We start from the raw sequence: 23,711 nt of genomic DNA on the forward strand, positions 1-23,711 counted from the left end.
TCAATATATCAGGTTATATTATTATTTGTTATCTGGGAAGAAATTATATGTCGTTCAGTTCTTCAAATTGTTGAGGAACATCAGATCGATCTCTTCTTCTGTCTTATTTTTTGTTTCTGGGACCATTATAACTTCAAAAATAGTTGCCACTAGAAGGCAACCTGCAAAAACAAATCCCAATAAAAACCCTATCTTTGAGATTAAAGATGGGGTAACGAATGCTATAGCAAAATTTACCAGCCAACTCACTGCGGAACAAATGGACATCGAGGTTCCCCGAACCCTTGTTGGAAACAATTCTGCAACCAATACAAACGTTACGGGACCTAGTGTGATTGCGAAGATGGAAATAAAAAGACAAGTGACGACAATCATCACTATTGAAGATAACTCTGTTCTTAAGTTAAGTGATCCAAATGCGGAATAAAAAACCATGCATATAAACATCGAGAAGGAGCCATATATTAGAGTGGTTCTTCTTCCAAGACTCTCAACAAGATAAATTCCAGCAAATGTACTACTAAAATTAACTGAAGCTAAAATGAGTGAAGTTGCGTAAGTGTCTTTTATTCCGACCTCCCTGAATAAAGTAGTTCCAAAGTAGAAGAAATAATTTACGCCAGATAATTGTTGGAAAGTCATAACCATAATACCAATAAATAACCTTTTTCCTAAACGAGGTTTCCCAAGTAGAAATTCTAAACGTCCTCTATTTGGGTCATTTTCAGTATAAACATCTTCTTTAAACGATAGTGTGTTGACATAGTCAATAGTTTCATGATCAAAAACCGAAATATTATTCATATATGCATAAGATGATTTTGCCTTGTCATAGTCTTTCACTATTTTTGCCAGATATTGTACCGATTCAGGTGTTGAACAAATACCTACACCAACAACAATTGCCCATAAGTAATCAAAAAGTAGAGTTGTTTTCCAAGCGATGTTATTCCGTGCGTCCTTAATTGTTATTGCTCTATAACAGATCCAATTCAGTGCATTTCCAAGAAGTATTCCAAGAGTGATGGCCAATTGATAAATGACAACCAATGAACCTCTAATCTTTACTGGAGAACTCTCAGAAACAAACATAGGAATTACCACACCTAAAACACCAACAGTGCCACCCATGGCAGCTCTAGCCAAGATTAATAGAATGAAGTTGTCCCCCGAAAACAGTTGTATAGTAATAAATGCAACATATGCTATTAGGGCCATCATTATTGCTATCTTTCTACCGCACGCATTGCAAAATCTAGAGAACACTAGGACGCCTGCTGCGCACCCAATACTGAAAATAGATATGAACCATCCTTTTTCGACCTCCGATAAGTAATACAGTTCTTTTTCTGTGTTAAATAAGCTCCCAAAACTATTATTGAAACTAGGCATGATGATAATCCCGCCAACTGTACCTATATCCCAACCTAAGATAATTCCTCCCAGCGATATTAGACTACATAGAATTATGGCTCTCAGGTGTTGTCTAAGATAGTCCATTTTTGTCTCCTGATATTCTCTGAAGTTGTCATCGACACTTTCATCTGCCTTCGTTATCTGAAAGGACTCTCTGGAAGCAACTGTGTTCAAGGTAAAATTATCTGTTGGGGAAGAATCCAATGATATGACTCCAATACTTACAGGTGTCTCCATTATTAGAAAACAGAATCTAATTGTACCTTTATATTTATTTGTGATTTTTTTTTTTTATTTTATTAATTTTTTAGTTATATATTGTTGAGAGGTAAATGTATGTCCCTAAAATTTGTAATATTGTAAGTTAAGACTAGAAACGAACTAATATGAATGAAGACTATTAAAATTAACTGTTTATCATTGTTGTTAATATAAACACTTTTGTATTCAAGGCCACAAAAAAGATCCAGAATTCTCAAAGAGGACAATTAAGGGGTAACAACGGATACCATTTCCATCTAATCTATTATTTTCTAGCACTATAATATTGTAAAAGTATTGAAATTATAAATATGTAGTTTAAGTAGTATAATTATTTAAATTGTATTATAAGTCACAGGTTTTATCACTCTATACCCACCTTACCCAACCGCATATTTTTTTGATATTAGGTACTTTTGAGTGATGGCCTTCTAAGAGTAAAGGCATTGTAATTACGGTAATGCAAGACTAAGTATAAGCAAATCCTCGGTAGATTTGGCTCTCTAATAAGTAATTGAGGAGAACGACGGCTATCAGAAGACTTGAATAATCGAGGAGTCTTAAAAACACATAATGGAATCTACACCTGCTGAAAATTTACCACAAAGGAAATATCTTACTCTCAGGAGGTCGGTAGATATTAGTGCGCCATATAATAGATTTTATTACCTTAAGAAGCATGGTCTAAAACTCCCTGCAATAGAGCCGGAGACTTCTTTTACGGCTAATATTATGCCTCCAGATGTATATAAGACTAATAACAGGATAATTAATCTGCCGACAAAATTCACACATTTGAGTTCTAATAAAGTTAAACACGTTATTCCTGCAATACAGTGGACGCCTGAGGGTAGGAGATTAGTTGTAGCGACATACAGTGGTGAGTTTTCCCTTTGGAATGGTTCTTCGTTTACTTTTGAGACTATCATGCAGGCTCATGATACATCAGTTACTGCGATGAAATACTCACACGCTGGGGACTGGATGATTAGTGGAGATGCCGATGGTACAATTAAGATATGGCAGCCTAACTTCAACATGGTTAAAGAACTAGATAAAATACATACGGAAGGCATTCGAGATATTGCATTCAGTAATAATGATTCGAAGTTTGTTACCTGTTCGGATGATAATATTTTGAAGATCTGGAACTTTGGTAATGGTAAACAAGAAAGAGTGCTATCAGGCCATCATTGGGATGTGAAGAGTTGTGATTGGCATCCAGAGTTGGGTCTCATTGTTTCTGGATCAAAAGATAATTTGGTTAAATTATGGGATCCTAGGTCAGGTCAGTGCGTATCAACACTACTGAAGTTCAAACATACTGTACTGAAAACCAGGTTTCAACCTACACGAGGTCATCTCCTTGGAGCAATTTCTAAGGATAAATCATGCCGTATATTTGATTTAAGAGCTAATATGAAGGAGCTTATGTCTGTGCGTGATGAGGTGGATAACATGGAATTAGAATGGAGCTCTGTTAATGAATCGATGTTTACCATTGGTTGCTATGATGGCTCTATTAAGCATTTTGATATTGCACAAGACCTTGAAAAGCCAATTCATACCATTCCATTTGCCCATGAAAAATGCATTTCCTCGGTTGCCTTTAACCCAATTGGGCATATTCTTGCCACAGCAGGTAAGGATAGAACGATTAGGTTTTGGACGAGAGCTAGGCCTATTGATCCAAATGCATTTGATGATCCAACGTATAACAATAAAAAAATTACCGGTTGGTTCTTCGGTATTAATAATGATATTAACGCTGTTCGTGAAAAAACTGAGTATGGTGCTGCACCTCCACCTGTAACAACAGGAACAAATAACTACTCTAATCATAACAACTATTCGTCTGGTAATAACTACCAACAGAATAACGGGTATCAATCAAATAACAACGGTCCTACCGCTGGAGGATATGGGAATAATAGAAATTACAATAACAGGGATTCGTCAAGAAATAGTAAAGACAATAAAACATCAATACTTCCGGGCCTAAGTATATAGTAGTTATTAATAGATTGATTAATAATTAAATGCATAAATTCAGTCGTCTATAGACTCTATAAATAATTTTAGAAAGGTACATCATGAAAGAGTTATTTAAGTAGTGTTTTTATAGTAGCAGATATCACGTGGAAAAGTACCCCAATGACACCATTCACTACAAAGTTTGTCAATATTATCATAAAACTTTTCGGCATCGAAACTGGTTTCTTGGCTGTCGACGAAGTATTCAATGAAAAATATATATTGCCAGTTTCTTCTCTGGAATGAGTGATCGGTTTCTTTATCGGTTTCTCCTTCTAGAAGATATGGGCGGGAACTAATGGAGCACATGTTTAAAGAGAAGTTCTTCAATACCGACAATACCTCTACCAGAGAACCAGGATCATCTTGTTTGATGGTAAAAGTTAATAGTGAAATCCTTTGTGGTGTAGCAGAGGGAGGTGCCAGTAGTCTCCTAACGTTTGATCTCTTTTTGAATACTAGAAATCTAGTTGTGTTACCTAGTTTATCATTAATGCTGTGTTCTATTACATGGCAATCGTATATAGATGCAGCTATTTTGCTAGCAATGGCCAAGTTTAACTCGGTAGAATCCAGATTCGTTGAATGGGCTTGTTCCATTTGTAACACTGCCTCTGAAGTAGAGCTACAATTAATCCTCTCTACTTTCAAATTTGGATAATTTTTCTGTATATTCGACAGATAAGTAGACACCTGACCCCAAACCTGTGGGTGACTATATATCTTCAGCTTCCTGAAATGATCTAGTTTCTCGACTGAAATGGAAGGGTCGGCTCCTATTAGGCAATGGAGAATAGAAACGAACTGTTCCCCGACAATTGTTATTGGCGATATAATCTGGTCATCTCTCAGCCTGGCACTTCCTCCCTGCATCAAATTCCTCAGAATATCATAAGTGTACACGACTTGTCCATTGGTCGAGTTCTCCAGCGGCACCACTGAGTACACATCAACGTTAGAGTTATCAGTATCCCGTAGCAATGTCTCTACACACTGAGGTATTGATTCCATGGGCTCATAAGTCACATTGTATTCGGTTAAATGACTAAACTGTTGAATAGCAGCCTGGTGTGAATAAGTCCCTTCAGGACCCAAAAATAAAACCTTAATAGTCATCAATAAATTGGCTAGTTGGTAATCTTAATGGAACTATAGCAAACCCAAACTTTTAAACATTTAAGTATTTATTTCTTTTCCTTTATGTATATAATTTTTTTTATTATTATTATTATTAATTTTTTTTTTTCCATAGAAAAATCAGTCATCGATAATCACTATTGTAACATACATGTGCTATTTAATATGAAGATAAAGTATTTATGATTTAGATAATTGACTTATGTACAAGATTTACTTTACCGTGCGTTATATGTTCAACACCCCTAGTTCTCTAATGATTGGGACAATGTAATCAGTTTGTTGATATCGAACTCTGCCGAACCTTGGTTGAAGTCCTCTAGTAACTTGAGTCTCTGTTTCGCAATAGCGGAGTTGGTGCCCATGGCACCGAAGAATCTCTGTACGTTAAGTAGTAACAGTTGGGCATCCTGTAAGGACACGTTCGAGTCGCGCTCGACTTGACCATTCATCAGAACCATGTCCTTATCCTGTGATAGGTCTAAGTGGAACTGGATCGTAGTGTGTGGTGTCGCGAAATCCTGACGAAGCTTGTACTCTGCCAAAGAGGTCATAATACAATGGATCGTGTGAGGACCCGCAAAGTGCCACTGTATGTACTGCAACTCCACTGGAACTGTCTCGTCTGTCTTATTCTGGTCTTTCTTGGACTCAGTCTTGTTGGGATCCCTAGGCAATGGAAGAACAAAGAGCGGATTCCGCACCGCATACTTGTACATCGTCTGGAAAGTGTCCCGGAATGGAACCACAGCCACGAGAGCGTCGTCTCGGTTAGCCCATTTAGCCCTCCACAGAAATTCAACCTCCTGTCTCGACAAATCCTTCAATTTCTCCAACTTCAAATAATCATCCAAAGACTTAAACGGTTTCTCCGTCACAGGACGTACGGGCTTCCTAACCGGAGTAGTATTTTCTTTCCCAATACCAGAAGCAGCACCAGAGACAGAACCAGAGACAGAACCAGGGGCCTGGCCCCCGCGTATCCCGCTTCCACTTCCTGTTCCACTTCCCATCATATACTGTTCTAACTCCTTCAAAGGATCTATCTTGTTCAGCTCTTTCTTCTTCTCAGCAATCTGATCTGCAAGCTTCTCTTTCAACTCCTCAACACTGCTTAACCCTTGCTTACGTGCCTTCTCAAGTAACTTGTCCCTATACTTAGCCTCAAACGTACTGTACCTCGCTGCACGTACTAATATCCTCCTGCCTAACATCCAAAACACTTTAAGTCCTATTGGCAGGTGGAACTATCCTTAAACCAATATTGTTCTAAGTTAAAAAAAATTTTCCCTAGCGCCCTTATATAGCTTTCGGATTCGCTTTTAAGATAAGCTTGAGTTGGATGCTATTTTATAAATGGAACTAAGAAGGAAGCTGAATCATACATACAGAACGCGTACCATCTGAGATAAATAGCGATGAGATGCCAGAGCCAGCAGAGTGCTGCGGTTCTGTTGCAGTTGATGGAGAAGTACAAGCCGCACTTGAAGCCGTATGCGTATCGGTTGCACAGCTGGGGGCGTGTGCTGCAAGACTACAACGAGGTGATGGGTACTAGTTATCGGCAGGTGCGTACTATTAAGAACAAGTTTGAGCGGCTCAAGTATCTGTACAAGAACGAGCCCGGGAACATTCATTTTAAGGGGTACAGCGATGAGCAGATCCGGCAGTTGGAAGCGCTGATCAGGGACTCTGATGCGCTGGGGAAGTCTAGTGACATTGAACGGATGGTGAAGAAGAAGCAGGTCAGTGTCAAGAGGGAGGACGGGGACGGGGACGGGGAGAGAGATGGAGAAGCGGAGGAGGACGAGGAAGAGGAAGAGTACGGCAGGAATTCGATGATCTCTCCGGAGAGTCAGCAAGCACACTTGAACGTAGGTCCGACAGATGCGATGAGACAGAGTCTCTTTAGTAATGGGAAAGTGACGAAGAAATCCTCGGTACAGCGATTGAATGACCGGATACGAAGAGGGGTCGGCGGGAACAAGGAGGCTACGCCGCCACCGTTGGATACTATTGTGATGGGAATGCCGAAGAATACTCTCCCGAAGAGCTCAGTCATGAGGTTTGGTGGACTCGATATCGATTTCCTGGTAAATAACAGGTACGACTCAGAGTCGCCAACATACCCCGATAACCCCACAACACAAGACAATAAAGGTAATAACAATAACAATAATAACAGCACCCCAACGACTACTACGAATAATGACATCAATAATGACCACCCCAAGAATAATAACGACAGTAAAAATATAAATACTAATAACCACTCGCTAACTATGCTGAAAAGTAACAACCTGGGAGAAATAAAGGACTTGGTTGCACAACTGAACACAGACCAGGCTAGAGAGGACCATGAAATGGCCTACAAACAGCAACAACTTGAAGCTAAATTTATGACCCAAGCAGATTTCCTAAATTACAAAAAGGAAAACAGGAACGTACAACTACGAATACTGAACTTGCTATCCAAAATAATAGCAGACGAAGAGATATATAAAAAAACTCGATAAGCAATACTCCCATATGACATCTTCCTGGCTTGTATAACAGCACTAAACCATGCATTGCTGCGTTCCATTTATGCATAGAGCATTGCTATATATGTAAATGATAATTATTCTCACGTGATTTTACACGTGACTCTTATAGATATCGACGGTACGCGAAGACGCGTCGGTTGAAATATTTCCTGGTGGCTAAAAGGGAAAGAGATGGGATACAGCTCTTTGGTTTATCGCATCTTGATCATATACACAACAACTGAAAGTAAGGTAGTATTTCTTTATATCTGTACTTTGTTATTTCGCTTAGGAGGAGAATATAGAACAAGGAACGTCAAAGAAGAAAGAAGAAAATTATGGCTACTTATCAACCTTATAATGAATACTCATCAGTAACTGGTGGTGGGTTTGAGAACCCTTCTGATTCCAGACCTAATACTATGGATTCTGGAGCTGGTGGAAGCAACACCAATACTCTTACTCCGGTTACCATTAAGCAAATATTGGATTCTCAACAGGCTATACAGGATGGTCCATTCGTCACTCACAACCAGGAACTACACCATGTATGTTTTGTAGGTGTGGTCAGGAATATTACAGACCATACCTCTAATATCTTTTTGACATTGGAAGATGGTACTGGTCAGATTGAAGTTAGGAAGTGGAGTGACGATACAAGTGATGTTGCGCAAGGTAATGATGGAGATGATGGGTTTGGTGACTCAAAATCTGGAGCCTCACAAATAGCACAACAGTATCAAATAGGGACTTATGTCAAGGTTTTTGGCGCTTTGAAGGAATTTGGTGGGAAGAAAAATATACAATACGCAGTTATCAAGAACGTGGAATCGTTTAATGATGTCATTGCGCACCATCTAGAGGCAATAAAATGTCACGCTATAGCGAATGGTAAGATGCAAGGTACTTCCACCTCGACCAGCTCAGCGGCAGAAGGCCAGTCTCTCTTTGTATCAGAAGATGACGGTAATAACAAAAATCCTTTGCAAAGAATACTCGAATTCTGTAAGCAACAGTGTATTGGTAAAGATGCTAACACTTTTGCTGTGCCCATACCTTTAATCTCTCAATCGTTAGACATTGATGAAACCACTGTTAGAAACTGTTGTACAACATTAACTGAACAAGGTTTTATTTATCCTACTCTAGATGATAACCACTTCTTCGCAGTGGATTGATTATTTTGCATTCATGACAACCGTTATCGCCTATCTACTTCTTATGTAAAGATAAATATGACATAATCAGTAAAATAAAAATTCATTAATAATTAAAATAAATAGATAGATTCGTTATCGGGAAATAATTTTAATGATTAGGAATAATTTCATGTGATTTATTACGCTTAAGCGTCTTCTTTTCTTTCACTAAAGTTCTATAAAATTTATGTTGTGAATACATAGAGTACAAAAAGAGAAGATCAGTACTACGAATATGGAGGGATTATGTTTCTTAATTCAAAACTTTGTTTGGCTTATTCTGGCCATACGAGTAAACAACATAGCCATCTCTATCAGTAACGGTAACCGGGACATTGACATTTAACACCGGTTTTAGTAACAATTCCCAATCGTATCTGGACCTTGGAGTGCAATATAACCAACTACGTAGTAGATTGATTTTGACCGACTTGAATTTAGATAATGATTTCAAAAAACACCATAAATTAACATTTGGTATGTCCTTGTAATACTTAAAATTCTGATACCCATTTATTGCTTCATAACTAACCATGTCCAAAATCTCTTCCCCGGACATACTTCTGTAATAGGACGAACCTTTCCTTAATTCTTCTATTGAGTCCAGAAAGCAACGCCTTACACCATTTTCCCAATAATACTGTGTACTATTAAATTCCCTTGCTTCTTCAGATGCATGCAAAATAGAAGATGTGGGTACATCATGGGCATTGTAACCAGACGGTTTATATGCAATTAGAGTCTCGAGGTCATCTGCATCATTAGAACATATCATGCTTTCCGCTAGTACCGTAGGCGATGTAGGATAAACATTTGTAAATGGAATATTGATAATATTTATATTGACATTATTGTGTGGAATTCGCTCCCATATTGATTGATAATAGTGGTAAAAATAATGGAATGGTGGTATCCTTAACTCCTCAAAATAGTTTCCTTGTGATTTTGTAATTAAAGCAGGTTTCTTGGTATCGGATGGTGATGGATTTTCTCTAGCATTGCTGCCACTTGTCTTAGAAATATAATCCAGATTCAGAGAGACAACAACAGCAGATGTAGGTGGTGGTGCCTGCACAATTACCCGTGAGGTGGCTTCTAATAATGTTTCTGTAATAGAAACGTCGTCGTCACTAACTCCCTGATGATCTTCTTGTAAATTCACCTCAGCTAGATAATAATCATCATTCACAGTCTGTTCACCAGTAAAACATCTACTATTACAATCTATTGTGAGATTTGCCAAGGAACTGAAGCAATTGCAAAGGAATAAATCATATTTGCTACGAAGCTCAAGCAATTGTAGGTTCTTAACATCCTTGAAATATGAGTGTATGAGTCTGAGGATACCATTTCCTTGTACTATTTTACATGATTTTAGTGTTAGAGAGGAAACTGGGGAATGTAGATTGTATAGATCCAGGGAAGTTGGTTTTCCATTGACTTGTAACTCATTGGACTCCTCTAGTCTTAGATGTAAAGGAATAAATTCCATCGGTGTATCCAATGAGCCTGTGTCTAGGGTAATATTTTCCAATATCAGTTCTTGGATGATACCAAAGCAACATAGTAAAGATGGCCTCAGAAATACCGGCTTGTTGATCTTAGTCTCTACATCCGCTGATATTTCTAGAGTCTTAATTCTTGGTAAATGATAGAATTTCTTTTCGTAATTTCTAACAAACTCCTTCGATAATTGGAACGTTCTTAAATCGTTATTATTTATCGATTGTTGTCCCTTAATGATTTTTTTAAAGAAATCTCTTGAACCATCATTAAATACTGAATACCATAAAGGCATCTTAAATGTGGCATCAACATGACTCAATTTAACGTGCGTGAGGTTGGGTAGGTAGTCAATTATATCGAGCATCAGCTCGATGTATGTATAGTTTGAATATTTATTTTCATATTTTTCCATAAGTTTATAACATTTATAGTTTCTGGATTTCGTAAAGGTTTGTTGTGGTTTAACAATGGTGTCATTAATATTGGGTACTGTTGAATTCTTTTCATTTGACTGTGCTATGGGAGAATTGGGTAGATTTGTTATCGGAGTATCTGAAGAGCCATTAGAGAATGCGTAAGCTCCTCCAATTAGAGAGCTCTGCTCGTTCTTGCTGTAGAATTTACTATACTTCAATAATGAGTCGTGAGACTGCGGATTTGAAAACTCAATGGACCTTACTAGAAACCTTATATTTTGCGACTGGTGCTTTACTCCGCTGTGTTTGCCAGTGTTCAATGCATTGGCTGTGTGGAACTCAGAGTGAATCATCGCATTGAATTTCAACAAGGACAACTTTGAATCGAGCAGAACATCCTCAAACAGGAACTCATTACTAATAATGTTGTATAGCTGGGAATGCACTTCACTAAGTGATATCAGCGATGCCGTATCAAGGTTGTTCAATATTCGCCGTAGTATTTTTGGTGGTAATGACAATAAGTGCAATTCAGGGTACTGTTTCTGGAATACAGAAGTGTGCTTGTGCTCATCACTGACCGCATTGTCCGTATTTAATGTACTCTCTAGCTTCCTGTGGTCGTCTTTGCTCGAAAGAGAGAAGTATTTTGACCTACCAAATAACTGCAACTTCCTCATACGTCCAAGGGAGTTGGTTGGGTGTTTGTGGACTAGTCTATAATATTAAACTGAATTGCTCTAATATAAGTCAATATATATATATTTATATATAAGAGCTTAGTTGCTTAAGAGCTTAAAATTGTGGCTCCCTCTAGCTCTTAACTCCGTTGTGACTTCTTCTTATACCATTTGAGTCACGGGTAACAATGATTTTATCACTATATCATTATATAAGCACATGAAATATATTAATATATTTTTATTAAGTTATATAGATATAATATAGGTAATACTTTTTGGCTTAAAATAAGTAATTCAGTATTTCCTTTGGAATTGGTTACCTTAGTTCTCAGCTATTTCTTTGAGTCTTTTTCCCCAGGCAGCTGGTGAACGGTTTCGTTATCCATCCTGCTCCGGTACTCCTCGGGAGCGTCCTTGGCGTGGTGGCCTATCTTCTCCCTTAGAGAGGCAGGGATATCCTCGAAGGCCAGGTCCTCGGTGCTCTGGGACACCGACTCCCCACGGGTCCGCATAATGTCCTCTATCGTGATCTTGTCATCGTTGAATATCTTGAGGTGGTCCGCGATCAAGTGCCTGTTGTGGCATCCGGGACAAGTAATTAGCACGGTACCACCAGTGTAGGCCTGTTTAGACATCACATGGGAGGACCTGGTATCACACTTCTTGCACGTAAACGCAATCATGATCTGCGGCTGGTCAACTTTGAAAGACCCTAGGTGTGTAGAGTCAGACTTCTCATTCATCAACACCCTACCACTGTGTACATACCTAAAGCCCATAGTCATCACAGGCCTCCTTGCCATCGACACTGGCCCCGTCATCACTCTGTTCAAAACCGATCTAGCAACATGGGCTCTAGGTATAACCCTAGACATAGCATTCCTTAGACTTAACATTTGCAACGTACCTCAGTTCTATATTGTATTTATATTATAAACTTGATAAATATCAAAAGTAAGAAATAGCTGTCTTATGCCATAGTAATTGGAAAATTCGATGTTTTGCCGTTTTGGGAATAGTAATTTGGCCTATAATTTTTTTGGGCCGTTGAAAAAAAAAAAATTCAATAAAATCCATATATTAATGAAAAGATGGGTATTATAAATTATCTTAATGATCTATTAGTGCTAATTAAAGGGTTAGAAGCCGTTATATTTCCAGTGAGACTGTAATAAGGATTTGGGAAGGAAAAGGGTTGAAAATAGGTTTTCTTTTTAAATAAAAAAACCCAAAAAATAAATAAACGACACCTAAAATTGATGCTGTCTCGTGATAGGGAGGATGAACTGGCGTCCAAGATATTGGAGCGTGCCCAATTGGCGCAGATGCGGCGTCAGTTGAAGATTGGGTTGAGTCGGGTTCCTAGTAATGGGGAGATAGAGTTGGAGACGCGTGAGGATCATGCAGGAGAAGGACAAGAGGAGGATCACGAGTCGGGAAGTGGGAGACATAAAATCAGTCCGTTGAAGAGACGGTCTGGTGATTCATACCAGATGAGGGACAGCATGAATGCCATGTCGCCATTGAAGAAAGTTCTCTTGGAGAGCGATTCTGCGAGGAGCGCGCACGTGAGTGCTCATACAAGTGCACATCCAAGCGCCAATACGAGTCCTATGGCTGCAGCCAAACGGTTTGTTCGGCCTTCTACCCCACCTAGGACGGCGGGTAGACCGGTTTCAGTGCACGGGACCGCAGGAGAGTCTAAATTGCCTACGACACCAAAACTATCTAATGCACAACCATTCATGGCGAACAATGTTCGTAAAGAAGACGCGCTCACTGACAAAGTACCTAAAACGCCAAATAGAGGATCGTCACAGAAAAAGCAAGGTAATAAGAGCAGTACAGACGACAGCACTGGTGCGGATCTATTGATGTATCTTGCTACAAGTCCTTACTCTTCAGCTAGGGGCCAAAGCGGCAGTTATCCGAGAAAGGGCTCGATCTCTTCTACGACAATGAAAATACCTACTACGCCTTACACATCCATGTACATGTCTCACGGCCTTAACCAAGATGCTAATGACGACGCTGTGAGATACTCAGCATTAAAGGCATCTTTAAATTCCCCACAATCTACATTCAAGGTGCCTCATGTTGTGGGAGGAAATGGAGCTAATGGGCAATGGTTCCCTGATATATTAATGGACTCTCCATCATTATATCTGGGTTCTACACTCTCACCTAACCAGAAGAAAAAATTTGCTTCTCCAGGACCTACCTCTGGGGGGTCCGCACTTGGAACAGGGACATTGCCAGTTCCTTCCACTCCATCGCGTGAGTTACATCATTCCACAAATCCTCATCTGCTGAAAACACCGAATTTCAATATGGGAGACTACTTACAGATATTTAGTCCATCGCCACGAGTAAATATCTCAGAGCTAGGTAACCCTCACCTGGGTGATATGGCGCAAAATACTGCTGTTCCAGTTGGACCAGTGGAAACTGGATCGGTTCAATCATCACCTACGCGGGTGGCCGGTGATGCTTAGTACTTACCAGAAAATAATTATTTTATTTCTCTTTCGTTCAGATCAAATAAACTCTGCAATGACATTCATTCAAAATGAAGAATTCCATTATATTTCTTTACCATTTCATTTTCAGGGACAACTTTAGACTTTTATTCTTTTTTTTTTATTTCGAAATTTTACCTTTATTTCACTTTCCAATAATATTGGGTGTTACAAGTATTATATCAATGACTTAGTATTAATTTTTTTTTTATTAGACTTTATCTCTATTCCTTTTTATGGATTGTTTTATATACACAAGACTTACAATATAATAGGTTTAAGACAAGAACTAAGATATGTATTTAACATAATTTATAACATCATCCATAGACTTTATATTAAAAAGAATCATGATTTTTTGTTTTTTTTTTCATATGCTGTTGTTTTATTTAGTTCGATCGGTGAATCAAGATAGTGTCAACACTTAGAATAAGTTTAGTTATAAACAATACGTATATAGATAACGAAGTGATCTAGTGTATAATGATTATATGTATAAAATAAGCATATTATCCTTATTTCTTTTGTTTTTTCTTTTTGTGAGAATCTTTCGACTTCTTTCCACCCTCGTGTTTTCTCTTATGAGAATGGGATTGGGCATCGGAAGAGTTTTTATCCTCTTTCTCAAGTTTAGCGATAAATTCTTCCTCAGTTAGACCTTCTTCATTGTTGAAAACTTTTTTTCTCCATTCTCTTAATCTTCTAGACTTCGTCACCTTCCTTTTGTCCTTGGCTCTAAGTTCTTTAGCTCTGTAAGGAGCAAACTTCTTCAAACCAATGAATTCGTTCAGATCAACATCATCTGCTGCCATAATTTCACGAACAGATAAACCGAAACTCTCTGGGGAAACTTCACGATAACGGAATTTCAGTTCTTCCTTTTCACGACTTCTACCTCTCTCTTCTTCAACCTCATCGATGATTGCCAGCTTATTCTTGTCAACAGCCTTCTCGACCATTTCTGTAAGCTGTTTCTTCTCTTTCTTTTTCGATTTCTTTTCATCCTTCTTCTCTTTCTTCTTAGGTTTTATCTCTTCATCGTTTTCGGCTTCTTCTACTTCTTCGTCATCATTATCTTCCTTTCCATTGTAGAAGTCAGCCATGATTTCATCATCTTCATCCCAATTTGGTTTACCTTCTTGACTGTAAAATTCATCGTTGAATAATTGGGCAACAACGTCGTTCCAGTCATCTTCTTTGTAGTCATTGTTCAAAAGAGTGTCAGTGATTTTCTGGACCATCTCTTCACTTATTTCAGCACCGTAAGCTTCTTTGATTTGTTCTAAGATGTCAGTTACTTTATTAACCTTTTTGGTTTTCTTCTTTTGAATGGATTCTTCTTTCTTTTTCTGCTCTTCTTCTCTTTGAGCCTTCTCTTCATCTCTCTTTCTTCTACGAGTTGAAGTTGCCGATCTTCTTAAAGTAGCTTGGTTACGAGCATACGACACAATCTCAGCAGCAGTTGGATCTTCGTATCTAAAATTGTAAGCATTTTCAAACTTTTCTACCGCATCCTCAAACTCTTCGTCATCTTCTTCAATGTTAGTCTCTCCATCCAATTGAATGATCTTGTCACCTTTCTTCGGTATCCATGCATGTTGGTTTACAAACTCATCCAAAAACTTTTCTTCATCCTTATCAGGATTAATATTTTTCAAGGGATCATCAGCCTTGCCCTTACCATCTTCTTTCTTGGCCTTCTTTTTCAAGAATCCATCGTCGTCATCACCCTCGCTTTCAGAACCTGAACGGCTCCCGGCCTCAGCTTCTTCTTCACCGTCCTCTTTAAATGCACTGTTGATCTCATCCAACAATTGCTGTCTCTCTTCCCTTTGTTGTGAAACAAACGACTGCTTACCATCTACGGTCTCCATAGGCATATCGAAATCATCATGCTCGTCGTCATCCTTAAGCGCATCTCCAGACAAAATATTCATTCTGTGATAATCCTTTAAGTACACAGGTTTGTGTTTCTCCTCCACTGTCAGCTTCGATGCAGCTACCTCGGGGTCTTCAAAAAATCTAACCTTGGGGTCTAACAACTTGTCCTTCTCGTTGTTCCTAATAGCATTCAACACATTCTTTATCCCATCCTCAACTTCCTCAGTTAATAACTCACCAAAATCATCTTCCTCTTCAGAAGATTCTTCATCATCATCATCACCTATATCTTCATCTTCTTGGTTATCTTCCTTCTTTTGTTTTGGCTCCTGTTCTTGATTTGGTTCTTGTACATCAACAGCAACGTCATTCTTATCTTCTATAACTTCCTTTTTAGCGGCCTCTCTGGCCTTCTTAGCAGCAGACTTCTTTCTAGGCATTCTTTTTTTCTTATTAATCTTTAATTATTGCAATTTAACAACTATTATAAATCAAATCATTTAAGTTAATTAATACTTTCATCATATGTTAACACTTAAAGCTCATCGCAAATTTTTTTTCAATAGCTCATCGCCTTTTTTTTTTCCACCAAAAATTTTTTTTTCACAAAAAAAAGAAAGAAAACAAACTTCAAAATGAATAATGCACAGAATTCACCGTAGCACAAAATAATGAAATCATATATAACTATATTAAACCGCCAAAATCGATTTGCCAATAATCCTAGCAGAAATCTCAAGCATAAATACAATCATCTATTGGATGCTCTGAGGTTGTTTATATGTGTAGATAAATAAACAGATATTAAATGTATATCCTGTTGTACTAACAGCATGTGAATAAGTTACCCAGCGTTGAGTACCAGTCACATGATCGCGTCACATGATTGATCACGTGATCAATATATTCTCGATAATATTTTTCTTTGTGGTGTTGAGAAAGCGCTGTGTCTTTCCATGTTTTTAAGAAGGGAGAGAGCAAGTCTAAGATCGATGTTAATTACTTTAGATATTACGGTTAAGCCAGGTGCTACTTAATAATAACAATTAAATTCATTTTACTCGTCAATAAAGAAGCACTAGTCTAGGCCTGAAGATATTGTCCAGAAATTTGTCATATCATAGTTGTAGAATTAGAGAAAATACAAAAAAATAAAAAAATAATAACATGTTCAAGAGGTTTGTTGGTATTAGGCAGGTCAATTGGCTAGGGAGGAGGTTTAATAGTACAGGAGAGTTTTCTTTTGCTAGTGTGGTGAATAATAGTCGTGGAGGTAATGTTAATGGGAATGAGAATGAGATAGCGAATATCAGTAGTCCGAGGGATAGCGGTAGAGTTAAGGGGAAGCCACATGAGGTGCCCATAAAATATGTGTTGAACTGTGTTTTCCGTAAGAACAACACTCATTTCACATATTCTGCTGTGGTGGAGGACAAGAATTTTCTGGAGAACAATCCAGAGCTGTCGTACAATGAGAAGTTTCTCTATTATCTGAGGTTACCTCAAAAGGTCAAGTTTGCGATATCTACAGGGTGTCTTGGGTTCAGGAAGGCATTGAGAGGTGAATATGAGGCAGCATTCCAAACTACCGCTAAAGTTTTCCAAATGATAAAGGAAAAAGGTATGATGAACAAGGACATTGAGATTGTGATCGATGATTTCGGAAAGGGAAGATCAGCATTCATGGCAGCGCTAAACGGTAAAGAAGGTAATGAGATAAGGAAACGTGTCACCAGAATTAGCGACAAGACTGCCCTAAAGTTCGGTGGTGTAAGATCTCCAAGAATCAGAAGACTGTGATTTCTTTTTACTTATATATATAATTCAACTCGTTTTTCTTTTTTTTGTTTTCTCTGCAAAGAAAAAAAGAGAACAACTACAAATACTTGTAAATACCAGGTAAAAATATGATATTTTCAATTCTTAAATAAACGAAGAATCCAGAAAATAAATATCTATATACAAAATGACTTTCATTCACTAGATTGAGTTACTGAAAGACCACTTGAGCTTTTTGAATCAACTGTCATCATGACTTTGTTTACCCGGAAATAATTGAGCTTGTTTTTTATGACTGTTTTGTATCTGAAAGTTATTGTTGTGGGGTCTGGATTATTGAGAAACTATAGTGGTGTACGGTTTTTTAAAAATATCTTCAGTCTCACACTTCTTTTTTTAGGCTGTCCGAAGACAGTCCTATTTTTTCCTATTCAGGTAAGAAGCGAGGCACTTTTGTAAAATTGAAATTTCGTTGGGAAATGTAATGCATGAGCACGTTGTGTACAGCTTGTGCGAAAGTAAATAACTTCCAACTAAACCTCAGTAGCCTAAGCTGGGTAGTGCTTGGGGAGTGTAGGCTCGTTGCAAGGACATTTCTCTCTTTCCAAAGGCTACACACAATCCCAGTCTAGCCTGGGCGGGGGGAGAGCTTACCATCGCAGGGAGTAATTCTTAGCACCAACCGAGTCCCTAGGCTGGAAAGGTATCATGGGGAGGACCAGACGGCAGGCGGGCAGCGAGAGAGGTAGAGAGAGAGGTCACTGTGAGTGTGCGAGGTTGGAAAGTTTATGGATCGGGGACATTGCTGTTGCAGGGAGTAGGGCAGTGAATTGCCCGCACTAAGGTAGTCGATGTCTTTCTCTGCCCCATCTTCAATTGGAAAAAAAAAAATATTCATTGATTAAAACCTTTGATATTAAAGAAACAAGTTTTTGTTTTTGTACATTGTATAGGCTCTTGTATTGAAGACCCATTAAGAACGATAATATACAAAAATGGCTCCATCTGGTATGTAATAAAGCAATAGAAGATAGATACAGCAAACAGAAACAGGAATAAGAAGAACGACGACGAAAATGATAAGGTAGCGATGCAAATATACGTATTAAAACTGGTATTACGAGATCTAATATATCTAAGAAGATAGTGTGTTATTTTGATTTTGAGGAGAATTTAAGACATGTGGTTTATAGTTGAGATATACTGCAAAAAAACGGTGACCAGTGAATATGCAATATTATTAGACCTTAATATAATTGTCTGAATGAAGAAATAATAATAAGAGGTCGGCCCTTCTCCAAAAAGGTAAATTGTTTGATTGTAATTCAAAATACTATATGGAACTTAATTTACTAACAGTAAGATTTATTTATTTTTTTTTTTGAAAACATAACAATTTTTCTCTCTGATATACAGTCCATCAAAATGTGTGGTTCCTAGTGGTTCAACTTTATAATATGAATGTGATATTATACCATTGTAATAAAACAACAAAAGAATTAGAAAGAAAGAAGTCCGAATTGAGAGAGAGAATATAATAAAGATAGAGAGAGAAAATTGTCTAGGAAAGAAAAGAAAAAAAAATGAATAAGACGTATTATTACAGCTAAGGCTAGCGCTGCTAAGAAGGCTGTTGTCAAGGGTACCAACGGTAAGAAGGCTTTGAAGACCAGAACTTCTGCCACCTTCAGATTGCCAAAGACCTTGAAGTTGGCTAGATCTCCAAAGTACGCCACCAAGGCCGTCCCACACTACAACAGATTGGACTCTTACAAGATCATCGAACACCCAATCACTTCTGAAACTGCTATGAAGAAGGTTGAAGACGGTAACACTTTGGTTTTCCAAGTTTCCTTGAAGTCCAACAAGCACCAAATCAAGAAGGCCGTTAAGGAGCTATACGAAGTCGATGTCTTGAAGGTCAACACTTTGATCACCGCTAAGGGTCACAAGAAGGCTTACGTTAGATTGACTGCTGACCACGATGCTTTGGACATTGCCAACAGAATCGGTTACATCTAAACGGTTTAAAAAAAATATATTATTCGTCATCTTATTTACAATAAATCATTTTTTTAAATCTGTATTTTTAACTAATAAACTATAAGAAAAATATAAACGTTCTTCACATCATTATAAAAAACTACTTGTTTACAGGTTTTACCTTTCACGTATACTTATGTATCTCATATGTAAATGTTCTGTTTTTTGTACCGCAGAAAATGATTCTGGAGTTATTCATTATAAGTTTAACTTGACATTTAAATAGCGTTGAATAGAAAGCTATATTATATTCTGTTGCTTTTCTAGAACAATATATAGCAGGGTTTTCGTTTATCTGATTTCAGTCATCGTTTCTCCTTGCCATTATCCTTAGAATATTCAAAAATAAGTTGATAATATCTAGATAGAGGACCATGGCACATTTAATCTCTTCATCTGGACGGACTTTCCTAAAGATCATCTGTGTATCAATCAAAAGGTAGAGAGTGAAGATAACGGCACCAACTATGGAGATTAACAAGTCCGTACCTGAACTGATTCCGAAGAATAAACTAGCGATCCCAACCCCAATCAACAAGAGCAGACCCCAGTTCAACCAGAAGTAGATGGAAGATGCTGACTCCACCACCCATTTCATCTTCTCGGAGAGTGCCAACAGGGAAATACCACCTACCACGCAAGTAGTGATCACTATAGCGCTTAATACTGTCTGTGGGTCGTACAGTAAACATACCAGAGAGATAGTGTAAGCCTCACATAGCGTGAAGAAGCCGAGCATACCATATTGCGCACGTTTGGACAGGTAATACCATGGTTTATCCCCTTCGTGCTCCTCAGGGAAATATTCTTCTTCTCTAAACCCACAAGAGAGCCAGATACAACTGCCAAGAGACCCCACCAGCGCCACGTAGAACACCCACATATTAGCCATGGCAAATGTAGAGAGTGGCTCCCACTTGGACATCACAACACCGAAAGCCAGTGTGGCCAGAAGTTGTGTAGATAGTATTGTATACACCTTGTGTAAGAACCACTGCCTTATAAGGGGCTCGCAAGACGTAACATTAGTAGACCACTTGAAATCATCGGGGATATTGTATGGATCGGTCACCTGGTATGGTGGGGGAGCATCAGGTTCTGTATAACTATTCATTTTTAGTACTTTATCTTATATTACTGTTTGTAGTAGTTCCTTCTTAACTGTGTCTACAAAAGAAACACATCCTTTAAATTTTTTTTGCCCTCCCTCATCGCATCCTTTATATAGAAATCTAAAAGAGATGAGAATATAAATACGTATACATAATATATATGATATATTATATTAATATGATATCATTTATTATATTACTATAATTCATTTATTATATTACTACAATTCATTTACTATATTTCTATAGTATTATATATTAAAGTATTAACAAGGGACTCCTTCTGCGCTAATATAACTTATGATTGCTATCGCACCACCAAAACATTAAAATTTATTAAAAATTTAACAATAATCTATAAAATAAAGACATATACCCATTACAAAAAGATATATGGTATTGATGTTCGATGCTATCAAAAAAAAAAGAGCTTAATTTTGAATATACAATATAGTTATAATCGAGTTATCCTGTTATATATAATATATGCTGTGGAAGGGCCCATCGCGCGCATCCAAAAAGCAATGATTTACCTTATTTAACACTGAAGTTGTTATGCTTCTGTAAGACACTTATAACATAATAGTAACAGAGGTATAAATTTGCTATCTATAGAAAGTAACAGAAGTAAGAAAAGCTGAGTTAAATTGAGAAAGAAAGAGAGAGAGAGAGAGCGAGTGTGTGTGTGTTTGTGCTAGGTGTGCGTGTGTATAATACAAAAATAAAAACAAAGTAATACTTGATGGCTGATAGAAGGAAAAGGTACTCTTTTAATGTTGTATCGTCGCCATCGATAGGGTCTATCAATAGCGTAGATACTCCTGTTCAGGATACTTCGCCGTATATAGGAGGGAGTTATTCGTCGCCGCATCGGTCGTTGTTTGCGGGATCCACTGATTCGTTGTTTAATGATATGTCAAATAGGAATTCAAGACATTCATTCTATAGGAACTCGTACGGGAGTCCGTCGCTCTCACGGCATAGTACTGGGTTGGGTATATCGTCTTCTACTATCGGTCTGCATAGCGAGGGGATAGTGTCGTCTCGGGAATCGTTGCCGGTATCTATACTGGAAAGCAACGCTCCAAACATCAAGGCGTTATTCATAGGTGATGCTGGTGTTGGTAAGACAGCGATGATTTTGAACTACTGCAGGGAACTGCCCACCAGGAAGCAATGGGAACATATCATAGGTCTGAGCCCGTCTCCATCTCCAAATCCCAATAAGTACAATCTAGAGAGACGACAAGAAAGGAATAATGGTGTTAGGAGGTCCGTCACAGCTAGACAATTTTCATATAAACATAATAATAGCTCTATCGAGAAAATAGCACTGCAAAAGAAACGTTACAGTTCTACAGACTTTGACGACATAAGGCAAAAGCGGATCACAGAACAGAATTTGGAACACAGCCCAATTATTGAGCCAGAGGAATCAGCAGAAATTGATGAATATGATCCCAACGAGCTTGTCATCGATACAAAGACGACAATTGGCGTGGACATCAAGACACATTTAATTAACATCGACAATCGTATATTCAACTGTCTGTTGTGGGATACCGCGGGGCAAGAACGGTACAGAAATGCTATCATGCCCTCCCTGTACAAGAAATCTAATGCTATCATCCTGAGTTATGACATATGCGATAAGCGAAGTTTCAAAAATTGCTACCAACATTGGCTGGTAGAGGCTATGGGTATCTTATCAGCAAAGGACTACGAGACTGCCAGATTTTACCTGGTGGGAAACAAGATAGACCTGTATGAAAGACGAGAAGTTGATCATTCCGACGTGCTTGCTGCAATTGATGAAATCGAAAGACGGTTCGGTCTGGTTATTGCGGGCAATTTCGAGGTCACTTGCAAGAGTTTTGACTCCGTGAACCAGACGATGAGCGCCATAATGATGGACCTCATAGAAAATAGCTGCTACGAAGAGAAAGCTCCACCTGTACCAAAACTTGATGACATTGATAGTGAAAATAGCACCGAGGATAAAAGCAACATGTACAACGATCAAGTATCGGAAACCAGTGAGGACGAAGAGAGTGAGAGTGAAATCCAACCTGTCCTGAGACAAAGGAAACCAGGTCAAATATCCTCAAATACAATAGATATAACGAAACCGAAAAATAACGACGATAATAACTTACAATTTAGAGTAAGTTGTTGCACATAAGTTATTTTTTATAAGAGATAGATATTCCTATTTTCGTCATTATCTCTCCTAGTTCCCCTCTCCAAATCTTCAAATTATTACCTGTAAATTTCTGACCAAATTAATTAAAGTAATTACGAAAACTCCTGCATGATATAAATATTATCCCCCCATATAAAATTAATAAAATCAATAATATATAATTGGAATAGTAAGGTATTACGATAACTATATACGTCATACACGTTTTATTACGTTATAAATGACTGTATAGCAAAATTTTTTTTTCTCGTTAAGCTCATTTTGCCCCTGCACGCCCAAAAAAAAATCTATAAAAGGAAGGAGGGAAAATGAAGGATAAGAACGTAATCCACTCTTATTTCTTCTTCTTGCCAACTAAGAGAGCAATTATAAAACAATATAAACAGATCAAAACTAGAGACAGACAACATTATTTGTGGTCCAAAAAGACAACTATATTTATTTAATTATTTTTTTAGAATCAAAGAAAATAATAAACAAAAAATAAAGAAGAAGTAATTTGTAAAGTGAATAACACTACAATAGGAAAGAAAGAAACAAACTCGAGTTAATAAATAGCCAAAAATTAATATCACTCGTACTTTTTTTCATTAGTAATTTTATTCATACATTTATTACAGCTTCAAAATATTTTGGATATTAATATTGAAAGTGGCAAGGTAAAAAGAAAGAAGATTATATTCATTTTTTTTTTCTTTAATTTTTAAAATTAAATATAACTGAATAATTTTAATACTTTAAATTATTATTGTATTTTTTCAATTAGGAAAAAGTTAATAATAAGGAAATATACCATAAGAAAAGGATTAGATACTTTTTAAGGGAGAAGAAAAGATAACGAAGACAGTTAGTCAATTGAATTAATTTTTTTCTAGATAGAATAAGTCACGATATAAGTTGCAAAAATAGGCAAAACTTTACGTTTATCTAACTTTTTATTAGGATTCTTTTTTTTTGGTTTGTTATTGAGAGAACTGAAAAGAATTACACGAGTAGT

The 23,711-nt window shown here is 37.5% G+C and overlaps 14 protein-coding genes across 14 annotated transcripts; 7 read left to right on the forward strand and 7 right to left on the reverse strand.

Annotated features, from left to right (window-relative positions):
* Positions 1-54: 54 nt before the first annotated feature.
* Positions 55-1,653, reverse strand: HXT14 (Hxt14p; the record flags this gene model as incomplete). Its single annotated transcript, XM_071055264.1, has 1 exon — positions 55-1,653. One exon carries the CDS (start codon positions 1,651-1,653, stop codon positions 55-57), a length of 1,599 nt encoding a protein of 532 aa, XP_070909957.1.
* Positions 1,654-2,250: 597 nt separating this feature from the next.
* Positions 2,251-3,687, forward strand: PFS2 (cleavage polyadenylation factor subunit PFS2; the record flags this gene model as incomplete). Its single annotated transcript, XM_071055265.1, has 1 exon — positions 2,251-3,687. One exon carries the CDS (start codon positions 2,251-2,253, stop codon positions 3,685-3,687), a length of 1,437 nt encoding a protein of 478 aa, XP_070909958.1.
* A 96-nt stretch (positions 3,688-3,783) lies between these two features.
* PHA2 (prephenate dehydratase PHA2) lies at positions 3,784-4,827 on the reverse strand (the record flags this gene model as incomplete). Its single annotated transcript, XM_071055266.1, has 1 exon — positions 3,784-4,827. One exon carries the CDS (start codon positions 4,825-4,827, stop codon positions 3,784-3,786), a length of 1,044 nt encoding a protein of 347 aa, XP_070909959.1.
* A 266-nt stretch (positions 4,828-5,093) lies between these two features.
* Positions 5,094-6,062, reverse strand: ATP11 (Atp11p; the record flags this gene model as incomplete). Its single annotated transcript, XM_071055267.1, has 1 exon — positions 5,094-6,062. One exon carries the CDS (start codon positions 6,060-6,062, stop codon positions 5,094-5,096), a length of 969 nt encoding a protein of 322 aa, XP_070909960.1.
* A 204-nt stretch (positions 6,063-6,266) lies between these two features.
* On the forward strand, positions 6,267-7,364 carry DAL82 (Dal82p; the record flags this gene model as incomplete). The annotated part of the gene is made up of 1 exon (XM_071055268.1): positions 6,267-7,364. One exon carries the CDS (start codon positions 6,267-6,269, stop codon positions 7,362-7,364), a length of 1,098 nt encoding a protein of 365 aa, XP_070909961.1.
* Positions 7,365-7,711: 347 nt separating this feature from the next.
* Positions 7,712-8,551, forward strand: RFA2 (Rfa2p; the record flags this gene model as incomplete). Its single annotated transcript, XM_071055269.1, has 1 exon — positions 7,712-8,551. One exon carries the CDS (start codon positions 7,712-7,714, stop codon positions 8,549-8,551), a length of 840 nt encoding a protein of 279 aa, XP_070909962.1.
* A 274-nt stretch (positions 8,552-8,825) lies between these two features.
* SKP2 (putative SCF ubiquitin ligase complex subunit SKP2) lies at positions 8,826-11,174 on the reverse strand (the record flags this gene model as incomplete). The annotated part of the gene is made up of 1 exon (XM_071055270.1): positions 8,826-11,174. The coding sequence occupies one exon, from the start codon at positions 11,172-11,174 to the stop codon at positions 8,826-8,828; it is 2,349 nt and encodes a 782-aa protein (XP_070909963.1).
* A 335-nt stretch (positions 11,175-11,509) lies between these two features.
* ZIM17 (Zim17p) lies at positions 11,510-12,073 on the reverse strand (the record flags this gene model as incomplete). Its single annotated transcript, XM_071055271.1, has 1 exon — positions 11,510-12,073. One exon carries the CDS (start codon positions 12,071-12,073, stop codon positions 11,510-11,512), a length of 564 nt encoding a protein of 187 aa, XP_070909964.1.
* A 363-nt stretch (positions 12,074-12,436) lies between these two features.
* Positions 12,437-13,672, forward strand: STB1 (Stb1p; the record flags this gene model as incomplete). Its single annotated transcript, XM_071055272.1, has 1 exon — positions 12,437-13,672. The coding sequence occupies one exon, from the start codon at positions 12,437-12,439 to the stop codon at positions 13,670-13,672; it is 1,236 nt and encodes a 411-aa protein (XP_070909965.1).
* Positions 13,673-14,211: 539 nt separating this feature from the next.
* Positions 14,212-16,017, reverse strand: KRI1 (Kri1p; the record flags this gene model as incomplete). The annotated part of the gene is made up of 1 exon (XM_071055273.1): positions 14,212-16,017. The coding sequence occupies one exon, from the start codon at positions 16,015-16,017 to the stop codon at positions 14,212-14,214; it is 1,806 nt and encodes a 601-aa protein (XP_070909966.1).
* A 727-nt stretch (positions 16,018-16,744) lies between these two features.
* On the forward strand, positions 16,745-17,377 carry MRPS18 (mitochondrial 37S ribosomal protein uS11m MRPS18; the record flags this gene model as incomplete). The annotated part of the gene is made up of 1 exon (XM_071055274.1): positions 16,745-17,377. One exon carries the CDS (start codon positions 16,745-16,747, stop codon positions 17,375-17,377), a length of 633 nt encoding a protein of 210 aa, XP_070909967.1.
* Positions 17,378-19,165: 1,788 nt separating this feature from the next.
* RPL25 (60S ribosomal uL23 domain-containing protein) lies at positions 19,166-19,378 on the forward strand (the record flags this gene model as incomplete). The annotated part of the gene is made up of 1 exon (XM_071055275.1): positions 19,166-19,378. The coding sequence occupies one exon, from the start codon at positions 19,166-19,168 to the stop codon at positions 19,376-19,378; it is 213 nt and encodes a 70-aa protein (XP_070909968.1).
* A 322-nt stretch (positions 19,379-19,700) lies between these two features.
* On the reverse strand, positions 19,701-20,513 carry BXI1 (Bxi1p; the record flags this gene model as incomplete). Its single annotated transcript, XM_071055276.1, has 1 exon — positions 19,701-20,513. The coding sequence occupies one exon, from the start codon at positions 20,511-20,513 to the stop codon at positions 19,701-19,703; it is 813 nt and encodes a 270-aa protein (XP_070909969.1).
* Positions 20,514-21,253: 740 nt separating this feature from the next.
* YPT11 (Rab family GTPase YPT11) lies at positions 21,254-22,693 on the forward strand (the record flags this gene model as incomplete). The annotated part of the gene is made up of 1 exon (XM_071055277.1): positions 21,254-22,693. The coding sequence occupies one exon, from the start codon at positions 21,254-21,256 to the stop codon at positions 22,691-22,693; it is 1,440 nt and encodes a 479-aa protein (XP_070909970.1).
* Between the last annotated feature and the right edge of the window lie 1,018 nt (positions 22,694-23,711).

The sequence above is a fragment of the Nakaseomyces bracarensis genome (assembly GCF_045282275.1).
Source record: "Nakaseomyces bracarensis strain CBM3 chromosome Unknown Scaff13_0, whole genome shotgun sequence".
NCBI classification, from domain to species: Eukaryota; Fungi; Ascomycota; class Saccharomycetes; order Saccharomycetales; family Saccharomycetaceae; genus Nakaseomyces; species Nakaseomyces bracarensis.